The 26,705-nt window shown below is 36.1% G+C and overlaps 1 protein-coding gene across 2 annotated transcripts in view; it reads left to right on the top strand.

Annotated features, from left to right (window-relative positions):
• LOC136222155 (nudix hydrolase 9) overlaps nt 1-21,404 on the top strand; it is a 34,284-nt gene extending 12,880 nt beyond the window's left edge. For both annotated transcript variants that reach the window (XM_066009663.1, XM_066009662.1), the window contains 4 exons: nt 12,266-12,414; nt 16,871-17,014; nt 18,594-18,752; nt 20,980-21,404. In XM_066009663.1, coding sequence (XP_065865735.1) covers nt 12,266-12,414; nt 16,871-17,014; nt 18,594-18,752; nt 20,980-21,075 — 548 coding nt within the window. In that variant the 3' untranslated portion in view covers nt 21,076-21,404. The remainder of the gene's footprint in view (nt 1-12,265; nt 12,415-16,870; nt 17,015-18,593; nt 18,753-20,979) is intronic.
• The last annotated feature ends 5,301 nt before the right edge of the window (nt 21,405-26,705 follow it).

The following is a 26,705-nucleotide window of genomic DNA, read 5'->3' on the forward strand; positions in this document are numbered from 1 at the left end:
CGTTTCCTAGCTATAAACCGCCTGGCCTCACAAAATTTTCCCGTGATTTCGCGTTTTGTGACCGCCTGTCCACTGGCCAAGTGGTATTTACGACCCTTTTTTCCATTATTTGACTATAAAACGCGTTTGAAGTACATTTTTAACAATTATTATGATTTTCATTTATTTTCAGATGCCATTAGAAGATTGGATTGGTGACGGGATCTATTACAGTAGCCGTTTCATTACGGACATAATTTTTCAGACAAGTTCTGAAGCTATTGAGTGGGCAAAAAACGTTGCAATTCAACATGGTTTCGAGCTGATTATTGCTTTGCACAAACACAGAAGAAAACAGAAGCTTTTGAGATGTTCTCGTAGTGAACGATATAGAGGAGTTTTGAATACTTTGGATGAGGCTTTAAGAAGGAAAAGTAAGACTAAAGCATGCAATTGTAAATTATAGCTTAAAGTCGTACAATTGCTAGGCCATACCGGTTGGAGGATCCTGGTTTCAGAAGGAATTAAGGGTATGCACAACCATACATTGGTTGTTTATCCAGAGGGATATCGAGAGATGAGTGGACTTAGTTCCGCTTCCAAAAAAATTGTGAACGACATATTACCAGTTGTATTAGCATTCTGGACGGGTGATGAAGAGCTACATCCATGACTCTGAGATGAACTGAATGACTGAGCACGTCCACGACCCCTATCACGATACTCCCATACACTCGGCAGACATTTGGTTTTCACATCCGATTCACAGTAATTTGCTTGGTCCGGGTGAAGTTGATTTTAAGAGATATGTTGCGCATAAAGGTTTTGTCAGCTTTTATCAACCTCCTCAACTAGAGTGAAAGTACCGGTGATCCTCTGATCTATCATCATGTCCGATGTTGTTAGTAGCGTCAACATGACCAATGACAAGTGTCTTCCAAAATATGTGGATACTGTAAATAATGATCGGGGTAGCCGAATCTATTGCTGCTCTAATCTCGCATGCACAAAGAAGCTGATGAGTGGTTCTCAACAAACCACCACGTTCATACACTTCCAAACTCAAACCTTTCATGCTATCGTGCTCATCATTAAGCAACTTCATACAGTAGTGGGACACTTTACACATCTGGTAGTTGGATGGAAATCCGGAGTAAAAGACTCCTCTACGATGTCTTGACTTCTCAAGATGATGCCTGATGAAATAAATAAGGCCTAAACCATACACAGCCCCCTAAACTTGTCAATTTTGGTCATTTTACCTCCTGAACTTACATGACGACCTATTTGCCTCATCAACTATTTAAAAGTGGTATTAACAACCCTCTATTTTCATTATAACGGAAACAAAATGAAGTTCCAACATTAGTACAAGTGCTCATGGAAGAATTAGAACCATCTTGCATATATGTAACCTCATTTGCAGCTTGTTTTAGTAGTGCACGACCCTATATGCAATTTGTACGAGAAAATTTGTGTATTGTCTATACTAAACTCATTTGCAGCTTGTTTTAGTAGTGCACAATCCTTGTTATTATGACTTTGGTGCTTGCAATGAGAATATGTCATAATTGTTTACGTTATAATAAAAACAGGGGTTGCTAATACCACTTTTAAATAGTTAAAGGGGCAAATGGATCGTCCTGTAAGTCCATGGGGCAAAATGACCAAAAGTGACAAGTTCAGGGGGCTACGTATGATTTATGCCAATAAATAATAAGAGTCAAAATATACACTAATAACTGAAAAAATAATTATATGAGGATTTTTTTTTTTGGTAATAAATGTATACCTAATCATAGTTAATTGAGACTCAATTTCCTTGTGAACCTCCGTCCATACTGTATCTAGGGTTCCAGTGCAAGAATTAAGCAATTGCTTTAATCGGGTGTGTTCACTCTCTACTCCACAGGTAGTTCTGTTGCCAAATTGTAGGACATTCTTCGTCCATGCAACAACGAACTTCTCTTTATGAACTAACCATGTCCCCTCAGTATAAGAGACAACCTGAGGTTGCCTTCTCATTGTATTCTTCATACGCATCAGATGTCATATTCCTCTGCTGTTGCGGTTCCATAATCTTTTTCCATTTTTGAATTACTGAAGATAAACCTTATCTTTTCTCATTAGTCTGTACTACATCAATAAGACGTCGATCGTACTTCATCAATAAGACATCTTGCACGACATTGAATAACATCATTCTTATTATATACGTGTATTCTTGTGCAACAACAACAACAACAACAAAGCCTTAGTCCCGAAATGATTCGGGGTCGGCTAACATGAACCATCATATAAAACCGTGAAAATCAAGTCGTGTCAGCGACACAGATTCGCTCCCTCCACTCCGTCCTATCCACTACCATATTTTCCTCAATTCCTAATAAACTCATATCACTCTCGATCACCCTCCTCCAAGTTTGCTTAGGTCTTCCCCTACCCCTCACCACTACATCCCTTTGCCACTCTTCGGTTCTCCTAACCGGCGCATCAAGCGCTCTACGTCTCACATGGCCAAACCACCTTAGTCGGTTTTCTCTCATTTTATTCTCAATAGATGTGACCCCTACTTTTGTCCTAATTATTTCATTACGCACACGGTCCTTTCTCGTGTGACCACACATCCATCTCAACATACGCATCTCCGCCACCGACATCTTATGGATGTGACAGTGTTTCACTGCCCAACACTCCGTACCATATAACAATGCTGGTCTAATTGCCGTCCGGTAGAATTTTCCCTTCAATCTATTAGGCATGCCGGGATCACAAAGGAAACCCGTAGCACTCTTCCACTTCGACCAACCAGCTTTAATCCTATGAGCAACATCTTCATCTACTTCTCCATCCGTTTGGATAATAGATCCTAAATACCGGAAGCAATCCGAGGCCTGAACAACTCTCCCATCTAGGATGATTGTCCCTGCCTCCCTACTCCTACGGCCGCTAAACTTACACTCCAAATATTCTATCTTACTTCGACTCAACTTAAAGCCTCTAGATTCTAGAGTTTGCCTCCATAGTTCCAACTTCATCTCCACTCCTTCTTTCGTCTCCTCAACCAACGCAATATCATCTGCAAACAGCATGCACCATGGTATACCATCTTGAAGTGAACTTGTTAGTTCATCCATAACGATGGCAAAAAGAAATGGGCTTAGTGCGGAACCTTGATGCACTCCAATCGTAATAGGAAACTCTTCAGTCTTCCCAACACTAGTACGTACACTCGTGCATACTCCCTCATACATGTCCTTTATGATGTCAATATATTTCCGCGAAATGCCTTTCCTTATCAAGGCCCACCAAAGTACTTCCCTTGGTACCTTATCATATGCTTTCTCCAAGTCAATGAAAACCATATGCAAGTCTTTCTTCTTATTTCGATAGTGCTCCATTAATTGTCTCATTAGATGGATGGCTTCCATAGTTGATCTTCCCGGCATAAAGCCAAACTGGTTTTCCGAGATCTTCACCGTCCTCCTTAGCCTTTGTTCAATCACTCGCTCCCAAAGTTTCATAGTGTGACTCATTAATTTGATTCCCCGATAGTTGGCACAATCTTGGACATCGCCTTTGTTCTTATACAAAGGGATTAAGGTACTTTTCCTCCATTCTGATGGCATCTTATTGTTTCTCCAAATTTTGTTGAAGAACGTCGTCAACCATTCGATTCCTCTTTCTCCCAAACATCTCCAAATCTCAATAGGGATGCCATCAGGTCCTACTGCTTTCTTCAACTTCATCTCTTAATGCCATTTTGACTTCACCCTTTTGAATTCTCCGCAGGCATTCATGATTTATCATATCGTGATGGATACTTATATCTCCAACATCTTGTTGGCGATCTCCATTAAATAAGTCATCAAAATAGGACCTCCATCGTTCCTTGATATCCTTATCTCCAACTAGGACTTTCTGGTCCACATCCTTCACACATTTAACTTTTCCGAGATCTCGCGTCTTCCTATCTCTCATCCGAGCAATTCTATATATGTCTCTTTCCCCTTCTTTCGTATCCAATCTTGTATACAGATCCCGATTCACCTTTGCTCTAGCATCTCGTATGACCTTCTTTACTTCCCTTTTAGCCTCTTTGTATTTTTCGTAGTTCTCGTCACTCCTACATTTCCCCGATAGTTTATAGGATTCTCTCTTACTCTTTACTGCTTGTCGTACTTCTTCTGTCCACCAAGATGTGTCCTTACCCGGTGGCATGCTACCTTTAGATTCCCCTAGAACTTCCTTCGCTACTTCCCTTATACTATGCTCCATCTTATTCCATATCGAATTTATATCTGAATCCATATTGCAAGTCCAAATATCTTTTTTGGTCATCTCATCCACTCTCAAACCCATCTCGCCTAGAACCCACGTGTCCATTGAGATCACCCCCTAGTACCATTTTTTCATCCCTAGGAACCTGTTGCACCACTTCCTCTAAGTCATCCCAAAAAGCTTGTCTTATAGACACATCTAATCCTATTTGTGGCGCATATGCACTAATGACATTCACAACCTCATCCCCTATCACTAGCTTAACACTCATAATTCTATCGCTCTTCCTAGACACCGCTACTACCTCATCAATATACTCCCTATCAATAAGAATACCTACTCCATTTCTACCCTTATCCTTTCCTGAGTACCAAAGCTTATAACCCCAAGGAGCTATCTCTCTAGCCTTAGCTCCAACCCACTTGGTTTCTTGTAGGCATAATATATTTATTCTCCTCTTCATAACATCTACAATTTCAGCTAATCTTCCTGTCAAAGAACCTATGTTCCATGTCCCAAAGCGTAACCTACTACCCTTACCCCTACCCCTACCATTACCGTGGACTAGCTTATTTACCCGCAACCCTTGCATATTTGACACCACCCCCGGGTCCTGGGGTGGCGCGCCGCTTCGGGGCGACGACCTAGCAACCCTTGCACATTTATCACTACACCCGGGTCTAGGAAGTGCAGCGCGTCGCTGAGTAGGGAACGCCCCAACGGTATTTATATTATGGTTCATGTCATAAGATGTGACTAAGTTTTACGCTGGCCGCCACAAACCTACCGCAACCCTCCTCCTTTGTCCGGGCTTGGGACCGGCTGTAAAGGCCACCAAGTGACCCTCACAGGCGGAGTTACGTGTATTCTTGTGCATTACAAAAAAATCAGTGACTTCTTTTAACAAATTATCCCAACCATTTTCACTATATGCTTAATTTTCACCACTTCAATCATACGAATATCATTTCCTAAATTTTGATACTTTATTTGTAGAACTTGTGATAATTCATTTGTCATTCCGAAAAGATTCAACATCAGTTTTGTAACAAACGCAAATTCAAATGTCACCAAGCACATTCTCAGCACTGCCTCGACTTTTCTGATCATAGTCATCCAGATGTATATTTCTAAGCACTTCTTCTATTGAATCCCACATGTAAAAAAGACGGACTAACGTTTTATAATGGGAACCCCAATGTGTATCACCAGAGAGAGCTAAATTAATTTCTTGATTCTGAGAGCTAAATTAATTTCTTGATTCTTTCCCTTTCCTGTAGATATTTTATGGTTATGTATTTTGTTTACTACTTTCTCATGATGTAGTTTCAAAAGAGAATCCTTCCTTTTACACGAAGCTCCAACAATATTCACAATCATAGGAATGTAATCAAAACATGTACTCACCGATCAACTTTGTGATGTGGTAGCCACAACAACTAATTGAAGTTGATGAGCAAAACAATGAATATAAAATGTATGCTTATTTTCATTTAAAATAAGTGTTTTTAGGCCATGAAGCCCACCACGCATATTAGAATCTCCATCATAACCTTGACCATTTAGCCTCAATAGTGATAATCCATTCTTCACAAAGAAATCATCAATAACTTGTTTTAAACAAGCTTCAGTTGTTTCACTAATATGTACTACCACAACTATGAAGCACCGATACGGGTACGCATACGGGTGCGGGTACGCTTACGGGTACGGCAAACGGCATGTCTAAAAAATATGAGATACGGGTACGGCGGGGATACGGAAAATTTTATATATAATTAATAATATATATGGGATCGACTGAACAGAAGAACTCGATACGATTAGGGTTCAATCGACAGGAGAGATTTTCAATTTAGTTTAGGGTTCAATTCAATCGCGATAACCCTGTATATACAAGTATCTTGGATTATTTCATTTTAATCCTTCCATTTACTGAGTTTTGTTTATAAAAAAAAACTTATACTTTCTAAGTTTTTTTAAAAAAACCCCTAAAGTATCCCCGAAGTATCCCCGACGTGTCCCCGAAGTATCCCCGGCGTGTCCCCACGTATCCCCTCATTTAAAAAGAAAAAGAAAAAAGGGGATACTTCCCAGGCGAATCCCGTACGTATCCCGCCGAATCCCCGGCGAATCCCCGCACCCGGAGTATCGGATACGCGTACGGTGACCTCCGGGAAGTATCGGTGCTTCATAGTACCACAATAAACCTTTCGATCACTTCTCCAAGATTATTCACATTTCTCAAAACCACAACTATTTGCTTTTACTAAACAATCTCGGGTCTTATCAATCAAAAGAGAAGAATTTATCCCCAATCTCATTGAGAATAACTTTTCTCGTCTCAGCTGCACGGGCTTCTATAATTTCCTTTTGAATTGAGGGTAAAGTCAATTGATTATTTCCTGGAGCATTTAAATCCACTACCTTCCTTGCCTCTTCACTAAAATCACTAGTATATTTGAGAAGTCCAAGACAATGACCTCGATGTATTGAGTTTGCAGACTGATCATGTCCTCGAAAAGTCAATTCTTTCTCAAAAGGATGTCGAATGCCACGTACAACTTCTGTTAACCGAGTACGATAATCAACCTCTATTTCCGAACATTTTGATTATAACACATAATCGACATTCTCCTTTTGATTTTGATATTGCAATCACTTTTGTTTAGCATAACCGTATGTACTGTTCTGACCTCCATCATGTGCAATAAAATTTTCTAAAGCTTTTTTCCAATTAGTACAACCGGTCTGTGTAAAGGCACTACCCCCATATTTTTTACCACTGGCAAACAAATATCAACGTAAACAATATCCAACATCCTTCGATACTCTACATTCTAACCATTTATATTTTTCAAACCATTTACTTTGAAACTTCTTATTATGCCCACCAATGAGAGTTGATGGAAAATTGTGCTCGAATGGTTGACAAAGGTCCTTTAGCCATATACCGTCTCCTTAATGTATCTCGAATGTCACTATGGTAAGTATCAATTGATTTACGCAATCCCGGATCACCAATTATATCATCATCGGTAACTTCAAATTCAATAGGGGCTCTTTTATCATTTTCTTGCTCAATAGGTCTCAAATTAATATTGGAAGAGGATGACTCAATCAGATTTTTATTAGCTACTAATGTAGAAAAATATTTCATCATCTTCAAGATTCGTAACATGTAAAAAATCTGGGGATACCTCTCTCACACAGACAGGTTATACTAATTGGAAAAAAGCTTTTGAAAATTTTATTGGTCATGGAGGAGGTCAGAACAGTACACACTTTTATGCTAAACAAAAGTGGTTACAATATCAAATTTAAAGGGAGAATGTCGATTATGTGTTATCATCAAATGTTTGGAAATAGAGGTTGGTTAACAGCATTTGTACTCAGTTAACAACACGTCGAGGTCATTTTTTTGGACTTCTCAAATATACTAGTGACACTAGTGAAAAGGTAAGGAAGTTAGTGGATTTAAATGCTGTAGGAAATAATCAATTGACTTCTCTCACAATTCAAAAGGAAATTATAGAAGCTCATGCAACTGAGACGAGAAACGTTATTCTCAATGAGATTGGGGATAAATTCTTCTCTTTTGATTGATAAGACCCGAGATTGTTCGGTAAAAGCAAATGGTTGTGGTTTTGAGAAATGTGAATAATCTTGGAGAGGTGACCGAAAAGTTTATTGTGGTAGTACATATTAGTGAAACAACTTAAGCTTGTTTAAAACAAGCTATTGATGATTTCTTTGTGAAGAATTGATTATCACTATCGAGGTTAAATGGTCAAGGTTATGATGAGGATTCTAATATGCGTGGTGAGCTTCATGGTCTAAAAACACTTATTTTAAATGAAAATAAGAATACATTTTATATTCATTGTTTTGTTCATCAACTTCAATTAGTTGTTGTGGCTGCCGCATCACAAAGCTGATCGGTGAGTACATGTTTTGATTACATTCCTATGATTGTGAATATTGTTGGAGCTTCGTGTAAAAGGAAGGATTCTCTTTTGAAACTACATCATGAGAAAGTAGTAAACAAAATACAGAACCATGAAATATCTACAGGAAAGGGAAAGAATCAAGAAATTAATTTAGCTCTCTCTGGTGATACACATTGGGGTTCCCATTATAAAACGTTAGTCCGTCTTTTTTACATGTGGGATTCAATAGAAGAAGTGCTTAGAAATATATATCTGGATGACTATGATCAGAAAAGTCGAGGCAGTGCTGAGAATGTGCTTGGTGACATTTGAATTTGCGTTTGTTACAAAACTGATGTTGAATCTTTTCGGAATGAATTATCACAAGTTCTACAAATAAAGTATCAAAATTTAGGAAATGATATCCGTATGATTGAAGTGGTGAAAATTAAGCATATAGTGAGCTTGCAATAAATATCACATCACTTATTGTTTGGTGTATCTAGTTAGCATTGGTCTTACCTGTTGCTACAACTACAGTTGTAAATGTTTTTCTGCAATGAACATTATCAAGACCAATCTGCACAACCAAATTAGAGATGGTTTGCTTGGAAATTGTTTGATGTGTTACATTGAGAAAAGAATTTTCATGAATATTGAACGTGAACCAATTTTCAAAATGTGATATCTCGAAGGATATTTTTGCTACTTATTGGTAGTTCTAAAGTTATTAGTAGTTTGTTACCTTCTATTAGTAGGAACTAATTATCGGTGTATTTTTTTAACTATCTTTTATTGGTAGCTACTACTTTTTATATTGTTGATTATTTTTTGGAACTTTTCCGCTTGGTGTCAAATTGCCCCTCCCTAACCGAGCAGTTCTGTATTCGTCAGTGGTGATATCTATATACTATGTAGCATCCCACAACAAAATATTATATAAATTTAGTTGTAATTTAACATAGTCCAATGTAAATGATAATAATACATTTTATTTATTTGTGTTAGTATTTGGAATGTTAAAAAATATTTGTGTTAGAAATGATGTTACCGTGTTCATTAATATTTAGAATTAAGTTGTGTTTATTTTTAGGGAGAATTACGAAACAAAAATGTTCGTGGTTTGCACAATTTGCAAACGGAGGTATGCGTTATGTTTTATTTACAAAACAAAGTATTACAATTAAACAGTTAGGTTCTGATTACAACCAAAAATATTTTTATCTTGAAAAAAAATTATTCGTACACATCAATAAAACATAATCTCCCAAAGAACAACTCTGTAAATCGAAACAATAAATCATATGGTGGACATTGTATGTTTTTTACTAATTTGACATAAATTGATCTTTAAGTTCATTTTACACCGTTGCAATTTGATTTTGTCAATATATAAATGTAATTTTAAAAATTTAAAAATGCTCTTGATTGTTATTAGAACTTAACAATGTAATTTCAAATACTTTGTTTTGTAAAAAAAACATATCACGTACCTCTATTTGTAAACTTTTAAATTACAGACCTCTATTTGCAAATAGAGCAAACCACAAACAATTTTTTTTTTTTTTGTGATACATGATTAATAAGTAAAACCCTAATTGTGTCATTCCTTAATATTGTTGCGTTCAGTTGTGTCAACTTTGTCTCAACACGACATAAATCTGACACATACACCAAGCCAAATTGTAATCCCTAAGAGTATCTCCAACAGCTTTTTTAGTTTGACTTTAAGTTAAAATTTGAGGAGGGAGAAGAATTAAAACTCAGCTCCAACAGCCTCTTAGTGACTCCTCAAATCACGCCTCTCCATCCTGTCTATTGGTAGAGAGCCTCTCTCCACTCTTAGTGTCTCCTTATTTTATTTTTTATTAATAATTTATTACTGAGGAGTTTCTATCCTCTCACTATTGATAAATATAATAATAATTAATATTTTTAATGATAAATAATAAATAAAGAGTGAATATGAGGAGTATCGTTGGAGATTATATGTATTAGTCACTTTTAAATCACTAAGAGTCAATTATTTATACTATTTTTAGAGAGTGGACTAAGAGGTTCTTGGAGATGCTCTAATTCATCTCAACAGCTAGGATTTTCCTGATGTACTTTACATTTGTTTCCTCAATTGTGACTTGTAGATCTCTAGAACTACTTGAATGATTTCACTAAGGAGCTGATCAATATAACTTCTTCATATCTCCTTGATATCAATATCATTCATTAAGACCATACCATCACTATCCTTTGTACATTTGATTTGATTTAGAGTTCGACTTTTCCCCCTTTTAATTGGTAGATCTATTTTTCTCTTTCTTTAGTTCCCAATTTATTATAGAAGCCTTCTAAAGATATACTTTTAGCTTCACTTGCAACTTTCTTTGCCTTGTTTGCACTTTATCATAGTTTTCATACTCATATGTAACCTGATATTTGTGTAAACTCTTATATTATTATGTCTCCTTTCCCTCTTATACCTCTCCCGTTTTTGGTGCTTGTTGAGCATAATAATCACTGATGCGATTTGCAATCTCTGAATGAAAGATCAATTTTTTCTGTATAGTTCTATTTTCTATTTTTCTTAAGTCTTAACTGCTGCTACATTATCCTTCAAATTCTTATCCACGATGATACCAGCATCATTTCTATTCTTTTCCCAACCTGTATAAAATAAGGATGAGCAATTAGCAGAATCCATATAAAATAAGGAATCAAATATTGAAGAATATAAGCTTATTTTTTTTAATTCATATTATCTCAACATGTCTCTTTATAGCCTTAGACACTTATAGTTGACTATATTCTTCGTTTTTGCACCTGTATGATGATGCTATTCGTCAGTAAGGATTTTCTCAACTTCTTAGTTAGCTACCACTATTTTGGTGGTTAGTGATCTTGTGGCCTAGTTCTCTCGCATTATCTACATTTTGATCATATGGTTTTAAGTTGCTAATTTGGAAGGTAGAGTAACTTGCGCCCAATTTATTTGTTGATCTTGTATGTTATAGGCTCCATCTTGGCAACAATCAGAACATGTCTTCAATACAAATCAAGCACTCATCTCTGTCGTGAGGAAATCACTATTACTGTGTTCTGTGTCTCCCACTTGGAACTGTTGAGGTCTCCACTTTCTGTCAACACCAATTTTTCATTTGATTAGAAATCCTTCTCCAAATGTGTCTGTCCAATCTATTTGTTTGTCTTTTGCTCCTTAGTGAAATAAATACAACTTCTGATTCCTGCTCTTCTATCGTTTGCTACTAAAACAACTTTTTTTGGCTGAGGGACATTAATAAAGATTTAAATCTTTTCATATGCTCTTTGTTTTGAGGATGATAATTAGTTGACGTACAATTTAGATCCCAAGAAACAAAATAGCTTCAATGAAAATATCCAGGAAACAACTCATCATTGTCGTTAACGATAATCTTAGGTCACCTCAGTCTTGACCACATGTTTGAAGAATGCCTTAGCTTGGCAGAGTAGTACTTTGGCATCAAATGAAATTGCTACACTTGGAGAATTGCCCAATGACAACCATGCAAGTGCTCTGCTTCCCCCCCACTCTTGGCAGTTTGTGATGAGCTCCAAGGGAACTTTTTAGTGGTTGCCCAATGGTTGTAGCAAACCTGCAGATTTTGATATCACCACTTTTGTCTTTTTGACAAACAAAGCAAGTTTTTTTACGCTCTTACATCATTTCTATATGATGCATCCGTGAATGACCAGCTCATAAGGTGTCATACATTCATAAATTGTAGCTTGCACAGGTTCTCATCTTTTGTCAGATTTGTTTTCTGTTTTCTTGTCTTCAAGATATGCTCCTCTCACCAGAGTTATATTTCCTGGCCATCCAGTTCATGATTTTTTTTTCCATCTTACCAACTCCTCGTTATATTGTAAATGTAAACCCTAATGTTCATAGTTGTGTTCCGGCTATACATTGTAGCCCAATCCACCTGATTGTAAAGTAGGAATTTGATGAAGTTTCCCTGTTGCAATCATCTCTCTTTTCTAACTGTCTGTTGAGTTTAGCTGGCATAACTTTTGTGCATTATACTTTTTTCTTTTTGCAGATGATTTTATACAGTGTCAACATATGTCAAGTCCACTGGGTAATGGAGCCATTGTAGAGACATCTGACAAGAAAATTGTTGTGTTGCAAAGAAGTCATAATGTTGGTGAATTTCCAGGACACTTTGTTTTCCCAGGAGGCCACCCAGAGGTAACTGATAGAGAGAGGTAACTGATAGAGAATGGTCTAGCTTAGTGCCAGGAATGTTCTAGAAGGATGAGCTGTCTAGGGCAAAGGGCATTTTAGGTATAAGTCATTAGTATTTAGGAGGAAAGAATTTAGGAAGCCCGACAGATAGTGTTTTGATAGTTTTGTGGCTGCTTTAGCAGAGGGAGGGTTTTCTCTTGTGGGGTTAGAGTCTTGATTCTATCCATCTTTATCATTTGCTCATCTTGTATTCTCTTTATATTTCAATATATCAGTATAATTACTTCAGTTCTGTATTCGGTTTCTATCATTGGTCCCACCTGCCGGATGTATTTGAGTGGCGCCATGGAAATTACAGAAGCTACTGATAGATTTGTGAGGAATTGTTAGAAAATGACTGAGACTTTGAGGGAGATGACATAGATGCTAAGAGATTTGATGGAACCACCTAGTTTTTCTGGTAAGGATCCAAGGGAATGGTTAGAGCGCATTGAAAGATATTTCAAGTTCAATCGAACGCCGGAGAATCAACTACTCTCCGTAGTTCGGCAATTTTGGAGGTTCCTGGTAAATACTGGTTCAATCTCATTTCTGAAATCAGTCCTTCTTTAAACTGGTCCGAATTTAAGGTGCTCTTTTTGGAAAGATTTGGAAGTTCAGAAATACAGGTGAACGAAGAAGTCGAAAGTGCCGTGGTTGAAGTTATGGCTTCAGAATCTAAGGAAGGGGAAGATGTAGGTGACGGGATGAAGCAGCATGATAATGCTTCTTTTGTTGATGTGGATAGTTCATCCATTGCTGTTCTGTCATTCACCAATCAGCAACAAGAGGTTGCAAGAGAACTCCTACCACAATGGACGTGCCCTTCACAACAGCAAAGAGATGGGGTAGAGAACTTCGAAGAAGAAACTCGACACGTAGTAGACCAGGTGAAACACGGCGATTTCCAGGTTAGGGTTCTTTGGCTCGAAATCGCAGTTTGCGTGGATCAATCATCATCGGATGGTTGCTTGGCTGAAGCATGTCAGGATATAGTACTACGCCGTGGAAGAGTTTTGTCGTTCTCACCACTCTACAACAACGGTGTTGTACCTGTGGGGACCATTGGTCATGTGTTTTTCTCTAATAGGCAGTGACGGATCCAGGATTTGAGGGAGGGAGGGCAAAACTCTATATAAAAAAAAATTAGACAAAATAACATTAATTGAAAAAAATATACTTTAGTACATAATTGCTATTCGATACAAAATGTCATAAAATAAAAAAATAAACTTCTAATGCTAAGTAGATCGACGATTACGAGGTGGCAATTGACATCTACGATCTGTCATAACTTGAAAACGATCCAAAATATCTTAATTATCAATGTTGATGAAGATATCCTTTGAGCAAAATACTACCAAACAATCATTCAGCCAATCATCTGACATTCGATTTCTCAAATCGGTCTATACAATATTCATTGCTGAAAATACTCTTTCAACAGAAGCTGTTGCAACTGGTAAAAGCAATGTCAATTCAATTAGGCGATACACCAATGGAAAAGTTTGAGCTTTTCCAGTTGAAATCATCTTCTTTGAAAAACATCCTAAATCTTCAATAGCAGCAAAGTTTATATCTCTTTTAACATCATAAATATACATTTCAAGCTGATTCTTAATCATCAGAACCTCAGTCCATGAGAAATCTTCTGTATATATTTCAGCTAGATGAACTAACTTATCATCATTAAAGTTAGAAAAAGAATCTCTAGGATCAAGACATGCCACATAAAGAAGCAAGTCTGTTGTTAATTATGGGAAACGATCATGCATCTCAAGTCCGATCTTATCAAGTACCTAGTATTTCAAAAGATAAAGCATTAAAATCAACAAAAAACGAAAATGTAAAGAAAGTTATTTAAAATGAAAAGAAACACTTAATTAATTACCTCATGATAAACTTCATACCGATAATGTTGAAAGTAAGTAACAACATTTTCATCCCTCTTCATCCGAGTACGTGCTGGAACTATATCATTCATATTAACAACATTGATAGAATGAGTCACACAAAAAGACTCAACTTCTAACAAAAATGTCTCCCATCTTTTATCCCGCAAGTCTAGCAATTGAGTCTTCACATTCTTAATCAAATGCATGGCTTGAACAATATTTTGATCTCTTTTTTGCAACAAATTAGACAAATCATTTGTGTATGCCAATATTTGTTTCATCAAATGCAAAATAAATACAAAGTCATAGCTCTCCATCGTCATCGTCAAGGTCCTAGCAAAGCCACTATCATCGTCATCCTCATAGACATTAAAAAGCACGTCTTTTACTGAGGGCCACATTGAATATAAGCGTAGTAATGTTGTGTGATGTGATCCCCATCTAGTGTCACCTGGCCTAGATTGAGAGGTCAAGAATATGATGGCGCTTCAAATATGGGAGGAAAGTTTAAAGGGTTGAAAACCTTGATTTTAAGAGAAAATCCTCATGCATTCTATGTTCATTGTTTTGCTCATCAGCTTCAATTGGTGATTATTGCAGTCGCCAAAGGATCAAACAAAATTGTTGGTGATTTCTTTACTCTAGTTACTATGATCATGAACACGAGTGGAGCATCTTGTAAACGAGCCGACAATCTTAGACAACTTCAACATGATCGAATAGTTGAACGCCTTGAGAGTGGAGAAATTACTAGTAGTAGGGGAAAAAATCAAGAAACTGGATTAGCTAGGCCAGGTGACACTAGATGGGGATCACATCACACAACATTACTACGCTTATATTCAATGTGTCCCTCAGTAAAAGACGTGCTTTTTAATGTCTATGAGGATGGCGATGATAGTGGCTTTGCTAGGACCTTGACGATGACGATGGAGAGCTATGACTTTGTATTTATTTTGCATTTGATGAAACAAATATTGGCATACACAAATGATTTGTCTAATTTGTTGCAAAAAAGAGATCAAAATATTGTTCAAGCCATGCATTTGATTAAGAATGTGAAGACTCAATTGCTAGACTTGCGGGATAAAAGATGGGAGACATTTTTGTTAGAAGTTGAGTCTTTTTGTGTGACTCATTCTATCAATGTTGTTAATATGAATGATATAGTTCCAGCACGTACTCGGATGAAAATGTTGTTACTTACTTTCAACATTATCGGTATGAAGTTTATCATGAGGTAATTAATTAAGTGTTTCTTTTCATTTTAAATAACTTTGTTTAGATTTTTGTTTTGTTGATTTTAATGCTTTATCTTTTGAAATACTAGGTACTTGAGATGCATGATCGTTTCCCAGAATTGACAACAGACTTGCTTCTTTCTATGGCATGTCTTGATCCTGGAGATTCTTTTTCTAACTTTAATGGTGATAAGCTAGTTCATCTAGCTGAAATATATACGGAAGATTTCTCATGGACTGAGGTTCTGATGATTACGAATTAGCTTGAAATGAATATTTATGATGTTAAAAGAGATATAAACTTTGCTTCTATTGAAGATTTAGGATGTCTTTCAAAGAAGATGATTTCAACTGGAAAAGCTCAAACTTTTCCATTGGTGTATCGCCTAATTGAATTGGCATTGCTTTTACCAGTTGCAACAGCTTATGTTGAAAGAGTATTTTCAGCAATGAATATTGTAAAGACCGATTTGAGAAATCAAATGTCAGATGATTGGCTGAATGACTGTTTGGTAGTATTTAGCTCGAAGGATATCTTCATCAACATTGATAATGAAGATATGCTGAATCGTTTTCAAGCTATGACAGATCATAGATGTCAATTGCCACCTCGTAATCGTCGATCTACTTAGCAATAGAAGTTTTTTTTTAAGACATTTTGTATCGAATAGCAATTATGTACTAAAGTATATTTTTGTCTAAAATTTTTTTACATAGAGTTTTGCCCCCTCCCTCAAATCCTGGATCCGCCACTGGTGGCTGGAATGTTCTAGAAGGGGTGAGCTGTATAGGGGGAAAGGGCATTTTAGGTATAAGTCATTAGTATTTAGGAGGAAAGAGTTTAGGAAGCCGGGCAGATAGTGTTTTGATAGTTTTGTGGCTGCTTTAGCAGAGGGAGGGTTTCTCCTGTGGGGTTAGAGTCTTGACTCTATCCATCTTTATCATTTGCTCATCTTGTTTTCTCTTTATATTTCAATATATCAGTATAATTACTTCAATTCGGTTTCTATCAGTAACGAATATGAAATGTGATCATTTGTTGAGGTTATTAATTTGTTGATGTGTCTTTTCTCTCGGATATTATTGTTTCAAGGAGCATCTCATTCATTCACTGAATATTCTTTTATATTATCTGGATAACCAAGGTTATTGTAAATAAAGACTAATAGCTAATCTATTTTATGTGATCTGGTCAAGCTTTTGTGCTTCTATCATTTTTTTGCTTACAATTAATTAACATGGGTTATCTTGACTTAATGGTGCAATTGAATTGCTCTAATACAGCCTGAAGAAGTTGGAATAACATCTCATCAGAGCACTGACCACACTGTGGACTCTGACATTATTAACAAGAAGGTCTCGCAAGAGATGTTTGACAGTATTATTCGTGAAGTCGTTGAAGAAATTGGAGTACCTGCAACATCTCTAGTAAGCTGCATTTATTTTATAAATTGAAAATGTCTACTTTTATGTCATCAGCATGGCTTCTTCTAACAAGGGTTTCAAGTAGTGTTGCAGATTTTATGTTTTTCCTATTTCCATTTATATTATAGGGTAATTAATTTATTAGTCCCTATATTTTGATAAAACACACTGTTTAGTCCCTGTATTTTCAAAAACACATGGTAAGGTCCCTAACCTTTTTCTCAGTGAAATGTTTAGTCCTTCTGTCTATTTGTTAGATTTTTTACCGTTTATGACTTCGGGAATGACTAAATTACCTTTTAATATTTACCTTCAAACTTCAGAAGAGGAAATCCAATTTAGAAGAAGAAACTATTTGTATAGAGAACAAGAAAATGAACAGACCCAATGCTTAAGAATTTGAAGGATTAAGAAGAAAATCAAGAAGAAGAACACTCAAAGTTGATTTCAGATGCATTAGAGTTTAAAGGAAAGGAAAATAAAGGAAAAGAAGAACGCAAATCCAAATTGACTAACAGAATCTTCATGAGAGTCTAACGGCATGGACTAAACAGTTCACCGAAAAAAACGTTAGGGACTAAACAGTTCATGGAAAAAACGTTAGGGACTAAACAGTTCATCGAGAAAAACGTTACGGACTTTACCGTGTGTTTTTGAAAATATAGGGACTAAACAATGTGTTTTGTCAAAATATAGGGACTAATAAATTAATTACCCTATATTATATATCTGGCTTAACAAGGCATTGGGTGTATTGGGATCTCAGAAACGAAAACAGGGAAACGAAATTTCTAAAAAACATAGGAAATGGAAACGTTTAAATATAAAAAATATAGGGAAATATTTATAAATATTAAAAAATATAATGAACATAAAAATAATAATAATAAACACATAAAAGTAATTATGGGTAAAATAAAACAATGAAAATGCATAATTCATAAGTTTCATAATTATAATTCAAATAATCTTAAATAAGTTGGTAAAATTTATTCTATGATAGTTACTCCATGTTAGAACCTTTTCTTTCGACATTTTCATTTCCATCTTCATTAAAAACTCCAACTCTAACACATTAGCAACCTCAAGAATACATTTATCATTCATATTTCCAAATTCATCTCCACCAATATCCCACATTTTTGTCTCTCGTCATTATATTTAAGGTTGCTCCTTGATAAAAGATTTTTAGATTGTTATGATCAACTTTGTTATCAAGGAGCAACCTTAAATATAATGATGGGAAGACAAAAATTTGGGATATTGGTGGACATGAATTTGGAAGTATGGATGATGTAGGTATTCTTGAGGTTGCTAACCTCAATTTGAATATATACTGGAGTTGGAGGTACTTTTTTAATGAAGATGAAAATGTTGAAGGAAGAGGTTCTAATGTGGAGTAACTATTATAGAATAAATTTTATCAACTTTATGTGTTTGTTTATATTTTTATATTTATAAATATGCACCTATATTTACACGTTTTGGTTTCTTATGTTTCTTAGAAATTTCGTCATTTCTGTTTCCGTGCATAACAGGTTACTAGGTGTGTAATAATGTTGAGTTGTTGACACTTTTGCAGTGTAATCCGACCTTTATAGGTGTATCCTGTCGGTTGTTGAATGTTCGGCCTGCTGCCTTTTTCTTCATCAAATGCTGCCTTCAGTCAGAAGAAATTCAACAGTTGTATTGTAATGCTCAAGATGACTATGAATCAACCCAACTTTATACAGTTACAATGGTTAGTCCAAATTTTATAACTTCCTACTGCTGCCCTATATTCATTTATCTTGAACAATTTGCTCTGTTTTTAGAAAACAACGCAAGTATTTATACAAGAGTATAGCTAAACTAGAAAAGAAAACAAATCTAATTGCTATGGGTTAAGCTATTCACAACTATGCTATTGACAACTATTCACACATATTCACATTATAATTGTAACACTACCCCTTAAGATAGAGCGTAGATATTTATCATGGCCAACTTGTTACAAATATAGTTTATCCGAACTCCATTTAAGGATATCTTCAAGTTGCTCATCGGTAGTAAATGATGTTCTCTTCTGGCTTCTCATAAACAAAATGACAATTTACTTTAATATGCTTGGTGCATTCATGGCACAAAGGGTTGGAAGCAATATGAATAGCTATTTGATTAGCACACCATAACTTTGGTGGAGTAGTGATCTTGAATCTAAGTTCGGACAAGAGATGACGAATCCACGTAATCTCACAAATTGATTGAGACATTGCTCGATATTCGGATTCTGCACTGGAGCGAGATACATGTTGCTTTTTTCTCTTTCAAGAAACTAAAATTCTTCCAACGAAAACACAGTAGCCAGTTGTAGATCTCCCTATCATCCTTGGATCCTGCCTAGTCTGCATCGGAGACACATTCGATCTCAGTGATTTCTGTACAGTATTCATCATCCAATAGTTCCTTTTAAGTAACATAAGATCTCTTCAAATGCAGTCATGTGAGGCTAACAACAATGACAAAATAGGCTATATCAGGTCTAGTTACGGTAAGAAAGTTCAGTTTCCCAACCAAAGGCCTAACTCAGCCAAATTTGAAGCATGAAGCTATTATTAGCGGGAACTAAATGATAATCTATTAGAAACAAACAACACATATTATAAAGGGTAATTAATTTATTAGTCCCTATATTTTGACAAAACACACTGTTTAGTCCCTGTATTTTCAAAAACACATGGTAAGGTCCCTAACCTTTTTCTCAGTGAACTGTTTAGTCCTTCGGTCTGTTTGTTAGATTTTTTACCGTTTATGACTTCAAAAATAACTAAATTACCCTTTACTATTTACCTTCAAACTTTAGAAGATGAAATCCAATTTAGAAGAAGAAGCTATTTGTATGGAGAACAAGAAAAAGAACATATCCAATTCTTACGAATTTGAACGATTAAGAAGAAAATCAAGAATAAGAACATTCAAAGTTAATTTCAGATGCATTAGAGTTTAAAGGAAAGGAAAATAAAGGAAAAGAATAACGCAAATCAAAATTGATTAACATAATCTTCATGAGAGTCTAACGGCAGGGATTAAACAGTTCACCGAGAAAAACGTTAGGGACCTTACCGTGTGTTTTTGAAAATATAGGGACTAAACAATGTGTTTTGTCAAAATATAGGGACTAATAAATTAATTACCCTATTATAAAAGAGTATATAGCTAAACTTGGAAAGCAAATAAATTGAATTCCTATAATTGAGCTATTGATAGCTATGCTATTGACAGCTATTCACACATATTCAACCAACTTATCCAGTTAAGTTAGGTGTAAAAAATGATTGAGATATTTGCGAGTATAAAGTCAATGATATTGTAACTGTAATGTTGATGAGTTAGTTGCACAGTTAACATTTGAATCTAAAGGATCTATTGCTGGATAGATACCTTTAGCAGCTAATCCTCTTGATAGTACAGTAGTAGACGAAATAAAAGACTAAACAACTCAAACCTTTGTATTGTTATCTTGGATCCACAATAGCCATGAGATGAGCATCTTACGGTGATTCTTTTGTTGACGGATGCTCCTAATACACTCCTAGTCTATCTAGGATAAGAACCAACTCTGTAGCATCTGCATCGAGAATTTAAGTATAGAACAAATCAAACATTGATACTATTACTGGCATGAGGTGCAGCAATTGTGTAGGGCACTGAGGCCGGTCACATTCTACATATTAGATTGAGGTTGGCAATGACAAGAGAAAGCAGCATTGTTATATTGATTAATTTTCCTATGCTGCATTTTGGAAATATTAATGAGTATAACCTAACAGTAAGACTGTTTATTGTTTAAATGACCTTCAAAAGTAGATCTATTTAACGGTGACATGCTTATATATGAGAAGATTTTCGATTCATAGTCAATATTTTAAATTTCTATGCTGATCAAATGTATACGAACCATTACTCACCGATTCTTTTACGTATATCAGATGGAAGTAGAAAATATGTTATCCAAAATGCCCGGGTGCCATCAAGGTGGATTTGCACTCTACAAGCTGATGGTTGAAGCTTCAAAGAATAATTGAATCACTGGCGGAGTTAGAAATAAGTAGTTGGGGTCATTGGATGAAAATATATTAAAAATTACAGTCCACAGCGGATAACTCAATCTGAGATTGCGTAACTGATGTCAAATCCAAATCCGTTACAAATTCTGAATAGAATGTCCTTCAGTAATTTTTATTTTATTTTATTTTCTCCGGAATCTGAGGGTTACTCCATGTCCCTTCACCCCAGAACTGAATATTTCCCAGAAAAAAGATGAATTTATACCTTAACGTTAACTATAATTCAACGAGACTAGAGTGTATATATCTACATTGAAAGTTGAATCTCCTTTTACCTTTGCTTTTTACTTGGTAATATTCTCAATATATGCTCCAAGAGCAACAAGGAAAATTTAACCGATTCACATGAATGATAAAGAAAAATATATTCAAAATATAGCGATGAGCATAATAGACTATTATAATTACTACTTTCATGGAAGTAAAGACTATCACTTTAAATTATATTGTGGCGATGACAATTTTGTGGATAGGGGTGGACAAAAAAACCGATCAAACCGGTAACCGAACCGGAAACCGATAAACCGAACCGGAAAAAACAGTTAACCGAACCGGTGGTTTTCTTAATGGTTAAAAAAATTAATGGTCACTGGTTTCGGTTTCGGTTTCGCATGTTGAAAAACCGCGGTTAACGGTTAACCGAACCGTTTAATAAATATAAATTTAAAAAATATATGTTATATAACATAATATTATTAAGATTTTCTAACAAAAAAAAAACATGTATTATTAATGATTCAAAAACATATATTATTTATATATAACATAAGAGTACTCAGTATTGATTCAAAAAAACAAAACAAAAAAAATACTCAGTATATTATACAATTGATTAAAAAGGAGAGTATATTATACAATTAAAGAAAGTAAAGGAAAGAAACAGCTAATTATCAAACCCTATTTCTCCTATTCTTCACTCTCACCCACCCACCATCGTTTTCGTTTGGTAAACAAAAGAACAGCTGCCCGCCGCATCTCTTCCTCTCCTCCTCTCTCACACCGCCCTCCCACCGTTTATCTTTCCGATCTCGCCGTCTCTCTTCCTCTCCTCCTCTCTCACATCGGCTGCCGTCTCTCTTCGGATCTCGCCGTCTCTCTTCCTCTCCTCCTCTCTCACATCACACCGCCCGCCGTCTCTCTTCCGATCTCGCACCGTCGTTCCGATCTCTCACTGTTGGTGGTTGATTAAGTTATTTCTGCTCATTATTGTACTGTTTGTTTGTTTGTTTGTTTGCTTTGCATAAACTGTTTGTTTGCTACTGTACTGTATATAAATAGTTTATTTTTCTGTATATATATATAGTTTTAGAAATGCATCTTATGGCTGTACTCAAGTTTATGTTGCTTCAACTTTATTAGTTGTTTATGTTACTTCAATTTTATTAGTCTACTAATTAGTTTATGTTACTTCAATTTTATTAGTCTATAAATTATGGTTAACCGTTGATTTTTGGTTAACTAGTGTGAATTGGTTAAAAACCGTTAACTGAAAAACCTAACCGAAATTAATGGTTAACCGGTTATACGGTTAACCGATTTATGTGGACCGGTTTCAGTTTACATGGTTAAAAAACCGAAGATAACGGTTCGGTTAATTATTTTACTTACTGGATCGGTTAACCGAACCGTGCCCACCCCTAGATGTGACTCCAATTTTTGAAAATTATAGGAAAACTTGCTAAATTATTATTTTGTTTTTTTGAAAGATAATTTATTAAAGAGAATAATCATACTAATTTTTAATAATAAAAAAAAGGGTCTCACTCTGATAAAGAATAAGCAACTCGGGTTAGAATATGAGCTACTTTATTCGTAGAATGATAAATAAATTTAACAGCAACGGTAGTAAAAGAACGCAATAAAACTTTACTATCTTCCAGAATCAGTCCGTAAGTAGAGCAAAATCTTCAATGAGGATTGATTAAAGTGGGCGACTATATACCGCACTAAAATTCTGGTTCACCGCCCTGTATTGATCTTTTTACCCTTCTCATTATTTCAAATATAAGTTTTGAAAATTCCAAATCCTCTCAACTTATTTTCCATTCTAAAAAAAACCGACCAAAAACGAGATGGCACGAAGAGGAGGCATCGGCAAAGGATACATGGGTATTACGGTAAGTATTTCCATAAAAAAAATTATCAAAATCGTGAGTAATCGGGCCGAAATTCGGGATTAAAATCCCAGAATTTGGCCTAGGCGGGCGACACGCTCCATCTCCACCTACGGTGGAACGCATGAACTATGCGTTCCACCGTAGGTGGAGATGGAGCGTGTCGAGCGATCCACCCTATGGTGGATCGCACGGCGCACGCGCTCCATCGTAAGGTGGAACGCGCGGCGCATGCGCTCCACCATGGGGTGGGTCGCTCGTCGTACGCGTTCCACTTAAGGTGGAACGCGTACAACGCATGCGCTCCACCTTATGGTGTAGCGCATGCGCCACCCGTTTGGCCTAAGGGCCAAACGTTTGCGGCGCACTGGTCGGCCCTAAGGCCGATTGGTGCGCCGCACCCGTTTGGACCATAGGGCAGGTGGTGTAAACCACCCGCCCAGGCCAAAAAGGGGCAAATTTTGAATTTTTTTTTAAAAAAATTGCACGGACCGGGCGTAGGCAGACCCGAACGTATAGAAAAAAAAATTATGTTAAATTGAATATACCTTATAAATAAATAATATTACAGGATCAGGAGGGAGCTGACCCTAGACGCACGTCTTCACGTCCTGTTACTGCATCTGCTCGGCGGGACCGGGAGGAGGAGCAGCGGTTCATGGCGGACGCCCGGAGGGCACATGCTGCACAGGCGGAGCGTGCTGAGGGACGGGATGAGGCGGCTGATATAGACATGGACGGGGATGCTTCTATGCATCGTCCTAGTGCTGATACTATCCCCATAGATCGTGGCGTTGTGACGAGGGGTCGGGAAGAAAATTAGGGCGGTATTTAACAATACCCTTGATTAAAATGATCTGCCACTGTAGCAATATCAGAATTCACCATTACCCTATCTAGCCTTTTTTTTTTTTATCCAATTAAGCGCCTCCCTAATGCTAGTCCTAGCTGAAAAGAAAATTCAGCCAACTCCTCACTAAGTAATAGCCTCCTCACTAAGTAATAGCCTTTTGTGAATTAAGTTTGGACAAAACAATTCCTAAACTAATCCACAAACTAAGTAATATCCCTTAGCTACACAAAGAGTTCTACACTCACTTTTCATTGTATATTCACCACTATGATCTAAAGCTGTTTCGTATTCTTGTATCACTTCTTGACCAATCTCACATTCTGAAACAGAAGCTCTAAAAAGCATAACAGAGAAAAATAAATGACTAATCGAACGAGCCTCTCTTGCATTCCACAACTATGCCATATATTTTGATTTTGTTTTTTTTCCCTAATCAAAGCGCTTAGCCCTTCCACGCATAATATAAATAAGGTGACAATGGGTCTTATTGACGTGCGCTCCGAAAACAAATAATTAGTCCAAGCTCTTGACTCCCACATATGTGACATGCAATGAATTATAAATTGAGCCATTTATCATAGGACCCAAAACAACCAAGAATAGCTTACACAAAGCTCAACTCTAACCTGTTACAGGCTTTTCTCATGTCAATCTACAGATATCTATAGATATCGACAAATATCTACAGATATCGACACTGTCGAGGAAAAATCTAAAACTGAAATTCCAACCAAAGTGCATTTTCAGATAACAATGCCACTGTTTTTGGGGTTCGTACGACCAGGAAAAATATGAAAAAGGAAGAGAAACAATATATATTGGGACGAGATTGCCGGAAAAAGGGTCGCCTTCTTCCTCCTCTTCCGTTCGTCGTTCGCCTTCTTCTCCTCCTCTTCCTATCGCCGCCATTCGCTTCTCTTTCTTTTTCCTCGTCGTTCGCTTCTCCTCCTCTTCCTATCGCCGCCTTTCACTTCTCGACCTCTTTGAGTGTGCCGCCGTCGCTTCTCGTTCTTCCTCCTCTTTCTATCGCAACGTTTGATACTTTAGAGAGATGAAGTTCTGTTTAGGAATAATGAGGGCAAAGATGAAAGAATTTGTTGAAATATTTTAGTTTTGGAATTTTTTTTTGAAAGGAGCTAGAAATGTAAACTAACCCCTTAAAAGGAGCTAGTTTAGTAATTCTTCCTATTTCAAACCATCCATCATTGGTTTTAATCTATTAGTGACTACTTTGGCAACAAATGTATATATAGGTTAGAAATCAACCATATACTTGCGTTGCGGTCCTCCTTTGCTGAACTCAAACAAGATGTTGTTCTAGTTTGTTTTTCGTAAAAAATGGATCACTTTGTTCACGAATTTGTGGAGATGATGAATTTCTACTTTTGATTGTCTTTTACCGGTTTGATTTCGTTTGATTTGAGATAGAAAAGATGGTTGTGAAGAGAAAAATGGGTTAGAGCTGCAATGTTTGAGTTGGAAAATGAGAGATAATGACTTTTTGACTATTGTTGATAATAGATGTATGTTAGCTATTTTTTATTTTTCCCATATAACTATTAGTAATTTTTTTTTCAATTCTAATAAAAAAAATTAAATAAATACACATAAAACTTCTAACCTCAGCTCAAATTATTAATATAGGCAGAATTAATGATTCAAAATTATTAAATTTAAAGTTATTAAATCATAATTGATGCAAAATGTACATTAATTTAAAAAATAATAATTAAATCTTTACATGTACGTAATTATTGTAAATAAAATCATGGTAATATTGGTGGGGCTAGTCCAAGAAAGTTTATATTATTATGTGGTGGAGCCATTAATATTGTCGTTTTCTACTGTTTGTAATAATAAGACTAAGCCAACATCTTTATCATAACATGGCCTATTGAATTGGTCATCATTATTAACTACTGATATGTAGGTTCAAATTTCTTATCCAATATTTAAAGATCTAGAAGCTTTGACGTTTTTACATTTTGATGACAATATGAAGGCTTCATAAACCTATATGTCTAGCTAGGTTTTGACATCTTTCTTTTACTTATTCATATTGTTTGATTTTGGCCTAATAGAACTTGTCACATCTTGTCATCTTGTCTCACGTTTTCAGGGGTTTTTGAATCACCTTAATCGGACTCCGTATTAAGAAGTTAGGATGGAAACGATATATGTTGGTCATTTTAGTTTTAAATCAGAATTTGGTTTTTGTTTTGATTTTTCTCCTTATATGAGGGACACTGCTACTGGTTTATATAATAAGTCAGTGGTTGTCTCATCGTCTTATCTGATCTTATTTTGCAAGTATCTCACCAGCTCTTTAAACTTAAGAACGACGAAAAACTGCTTCTCTTTAACATATGTGCCACCTTATCTCTCCATGTCTCTTAAATATAGTCGTTCTTAGTTCGTGGATGAATTGTTTTCTCTCCTGATTAATCTCGACATAAATGAAGCATGACTGGTAATACGAAGGTTGTAGCAGGGGCAGATACAATGAGGGACTCGGGGTCCGGGCCTCTCCGGCCGCCGAAACCACCATGACCAAGGATAGTTTCGACCCACTGTCTCCATAAAATTTGAGGTTGTGGTGGTCCCGGTGCCCTTATCTCCAA

This window comes from Euphorbia lathyris, chromosome 3 (genome assembly GCF_963576675.1).
Source record: "Euphorbia lathyris chromosome 3, ddEupLath1.1, whole genome shotgun sequence".
NCBI classification, from domain to species: domain Eukaryota; kingdom Viridiplantae; phylum Streptophyta; class Magnoliopsida; order Malpighiales; family Euphorbiaceae; genus Euphorbia; species Euphorbia lathyris.